Below are 3,388 nucleotides of genomic sequence, written 5' to 3'. Positions count from 1 at the left end.
CAGCTTTCTACTCGTCCAGTGGCCCTAGGCTATTCCCTGCACGCTACTCAGATCCTGCTCTGAAGATGGAATTATTCATTCATTTACAGACAACCTTAGTTGGGGCTTTTCCGAACTTCCGAGCACTTGACTTTGCAACCTGAATGTCCTCCTAACGTAGTTCTTGTGTCATAGCGAGGCAGGGCTCAGGGCGGGGGTCAGATGGCCCCGCCACAGAACTCTTCCTACTGCAGCAGTCAAGGTGGGAGTGTCCTTTCTCTCAACAAGCGAGCGTACAGGCTATTGATGTTACTGGACATTCCATGTGACACTGAGGGCAGAACAGCCCCCAGGACAGGGACAGACCCAGCAGCGTGACTGGGATCCTCCAGCCCACTCTGGAGGATACCCCACTCCCTAGGCTGATGTAAATGCCCTTCTCCTGCAGCAGCCCCCCTCCACAATGATTTCACATTCTGCCCCCCTTCTCTGTAAGTGACCCCGACCACCCCTAAACTTCACATCGTCCAAAAGGTCCATTTTTAGCTATATATTTTTATTACTTTTCCAACTTTTGCTGCTCACACAAAGTCTGTCTGGGGGCTCTGCACACCCCACCTCCACTCCACCCTAAATCCTTCCCTGCACTTCCCCAAGCCTCATGAACGGGCAGTGGAGGGGACGTTCCTCGCTCCCCAGGTACCGCAATGCGGATCTAGCCCCGGTCACACGCGGTACATCTGGTAAAGGAGTCAGGACGGAGCTTCAGGCTCCCCCAGTTATTCCATGTCGTCTCCGTATTTGTTTCCTCTCACCCTGGTTTCTGCATTCTCTGTGAGATCTGGACTGCGGAGATTCTCTACAACAGATGAGAGAAAACCATTTAGAACTCAGACCGGCCAGGAAGACTGATAAAAACACCCCCTACCCCCCTAGGTGGTGTAACTCAGTGAGACTCCCAAGCCGAGACACACCCACACTCACCTGCTTTTGGGTGTGTTTCCTTGTGCTCCCTGCTGTAATAGTGTCATCTTACAAGGTGATCAGAGACCAGCATGATCCCAGGACGCTAATGTAGGGGGGTTCTCAGCCTGTTCCATCCCATCCCATCCCCCGTCCTTCTCTGGGTACTAAGAACCTTTTGCACAGCTCCTGTGGAACTTCAGGAGAGGCACTAGGAATTAATAGGATTCTCCTTGAGCACAAGAGCGGAAGGTCTGGAATTCCAGCCTGGGCTTCGGAGGAGTGTGGGATTTGTAGAGCGATTTTTGCCACCTTAGTCTGGTTAAATGACAAAGCGCAGGACGCTACTGGAGCCAAGGCAGGACCCGTCAGAAATGGAGATGTAGCCCAAGTGAAACCAGCCACCCGGAGCCCCATGTTCAGCAGGTAACTGCTGCCTGGGCAGTGAATGCCTCTCACCTTTGGCTACTCCCTGCAGGGACTGTCCTTTCTCCAGGTAGATCCAGAGGTTGGAACATTTCTGGGTCTCTACCCTGGTCACTGCGTAGCTGGCGGCTGAACCTGCAACTAAAAGCACCAACAGGCAGGACTGTTTCCAAGTCCCACTGGAAGCAGAAGCATCCCAGCAGGTGGGGTTCTGCTCTCTGTAAAGAACAGCTGGGGCTGCATGAAACAGGCTGGCAGTTTCTGAGCCGCCTTTTGCTCATCACTCGGATTCTGATCTCACTTTCACCCGCATCAGGAGCAAGCCCCCGGAAATCCACAGGTGTCACTACAAACACGCTCACTGGGGGCGGGGAGGGGTGAGCGCAGCTGGCCTGNCCCGCGTGAATCAGGAGCAAGCCCCCGGAAATCCACAGGTGTCACTACAAACACGCTCACTGGGGGGGGGGAGGGGTGAGCGCAGCTGGCCTGAGCCAGTCTGAGCACTTTAAAGGGAAGCAGGGGGTTCAATAAATCACAGAGAAATAGACAGGTGGGAGTGAGGATCCTCCCCTCCCCTGGTAAGACAGAGCTGTGAGTTCTGTTCCTGGCTCTCATGAACTACAGGCAAACCCCAGGATCCTGGACTGCTACGAGTGTAACCATGAAGTGCAGATGCTGCACGCCTGCCCCGTCAATGGAACCTCTGGGGGATGGGGGCTGACTGAGGGGCCAGCGTGCATTGAGTACTGACCTACAGACAGCAGCACGTTCCACTGCAGGGGGTAGGGCAGCTTCTTGTTTATCAGCTTCTGAAGAACGAAAGCTGCACCGATGCCTGTTAATGCGAGACCCACGTGAGTGCGGATGCAGTTACTGCAGCTGACCTCTCTGTCGCAGCTTGCACGCTCCTCCCCTCTGGGTTTGGAAGGTGCCCCTTCCATCCAGAGACCCCAAAGCACAGAACAAGCATTGCTGACATTACAATACAGGGATCCCTTCAGCCAATACTGAATGCAGCCCTCCAGGGGAACAATTTAGGACAGTGAGTGAAGAATCATAGCACTGGAAGGGATCTCGAGAGGTCATCTAGTCCAGTCCCTTGCACTCATGGCAGGACTAAGTATTATCTATACCAGTGGTTCTCAACCAGGGGTCCGGGGCGCACTGGGAGGCTGCGAACAGATTTCAGGGGGCCACCAAAATAAGCCAGAGAGCAAGGCCAGCGTTAGACTCACTGGGTCCCGGGGTTGAATCTGAAGCCTGAGCAACTTATCTTTGCGGGGCCCCCATGGTGTGGGGCTGCAGGCAATTGCCCTGCTGGCTACCCCGTAATGCCAGTCCTGGCTTTTCATCTACTGGATATGGAGAAAAGGAGTTGTTGTGGCACAGACGGACCGTGGAGGCTTTTATAGCATGTTGGGGGGGCCTCAGAAAGAAAAAGGTTGAGGACCCCTGATCCAGACCAACCCTGACAGGTGTTTGTCTAACTGTTCTTAAAAATCTCCAATGTTGGAGATTCCACAACCTCCCTGGGCAATTTATTCCAGTGCTTAACCACCCTGACAGTTCAGAAGTTTTTCCGAATGTCCATCCTAAACCTCCCTTGCTGCAATTTAAGTCCATTGCTTCTTGTCCGAGCCTCAGAGGTTAAGAAGAACAATTTTTCTCCCTCCTCCTTGTAACAATTTTTCTATACTTGAAAACTGTTGTTATGTCCCCTCTCAGTCTTCTCTTTTCCAGACTAAACAAACCCGGTTTTTTTTTCAATCTTCCCTCACAGGTCATGTTTTTTAGACCTTTAATGATTTTTGTTGCTCTTCTCTGGACTTTCTCCAATTTGTTCACATTCTCCCTGAAATGTGGCGCCCAGAACCGGACACAAGACTCCAGCTGAGGCCTAATCAGCATGGAGTAGAGTGGAAGAATTACTCCTCATGTCTTGCTTACAACACTCCTGCTAGTACAACACTCTAGCGAATACTAGAGCCAATTGCAGCCGCAGGAAAATTCAGGGGGGCAC

At 52.5% G+C, this 3,388-nt stretch overlaps 1 protein-coding gene across 2 annotated transcripts in view; it reads right to left on the bottom strand.

The window, feature by feature from the left end:
* Positions 1-514: 514 nt before the first annotated feature.
* TMEM141 (transmembrane protein 141) overlaps positions 515-3,388 on the bottom strand; it is a 6,689-nt gene continuing 3,815 nt past the window's right edge. For both annotated transcript variants that reach the window (XM_075060547.1, XM_032780157.2), the window contains 3 exons: positions 2,120-2,203; positions 1,402-1,509; positions 515-838 (listed from right to left, as the gene is read on the bottom strand). In XM_075060547.1, coding sequence (XP_074916648.1) covers positions 759-838; positions 1,402-1,509; positions 2,120-2,203 — 272 coding nt within the window. In that variant the 3' untranslated portion in view covers positions 515-758. The remainder of the gene's footprint in view (positions 839-1,401; positions 1,510-2,119; positions 2,204-3,388) is intronic.

The sequence above is a fragment of the Chelonoidis abingdonii genome, chromosome 24 (genome assembly GCF_003597395.2).
Source record: "Chelonoidis abingdonii isolate Lonesome George chromosome 24, CheloAbing_2.0, whole genome shotgun sequence".
NCBI classification, from domain to species: domain Eukaryota; kingdom Metazoa; phylum Chordata; order Testudines; family Testudinidae; genus Chelonoidis; species Chelonoidis abingdonii.
The sequence above is the reverse complement of the archived record's forward strand: the minus strand, read 5'-3'. Positions and strand labels throughout refer to the sequence as shown.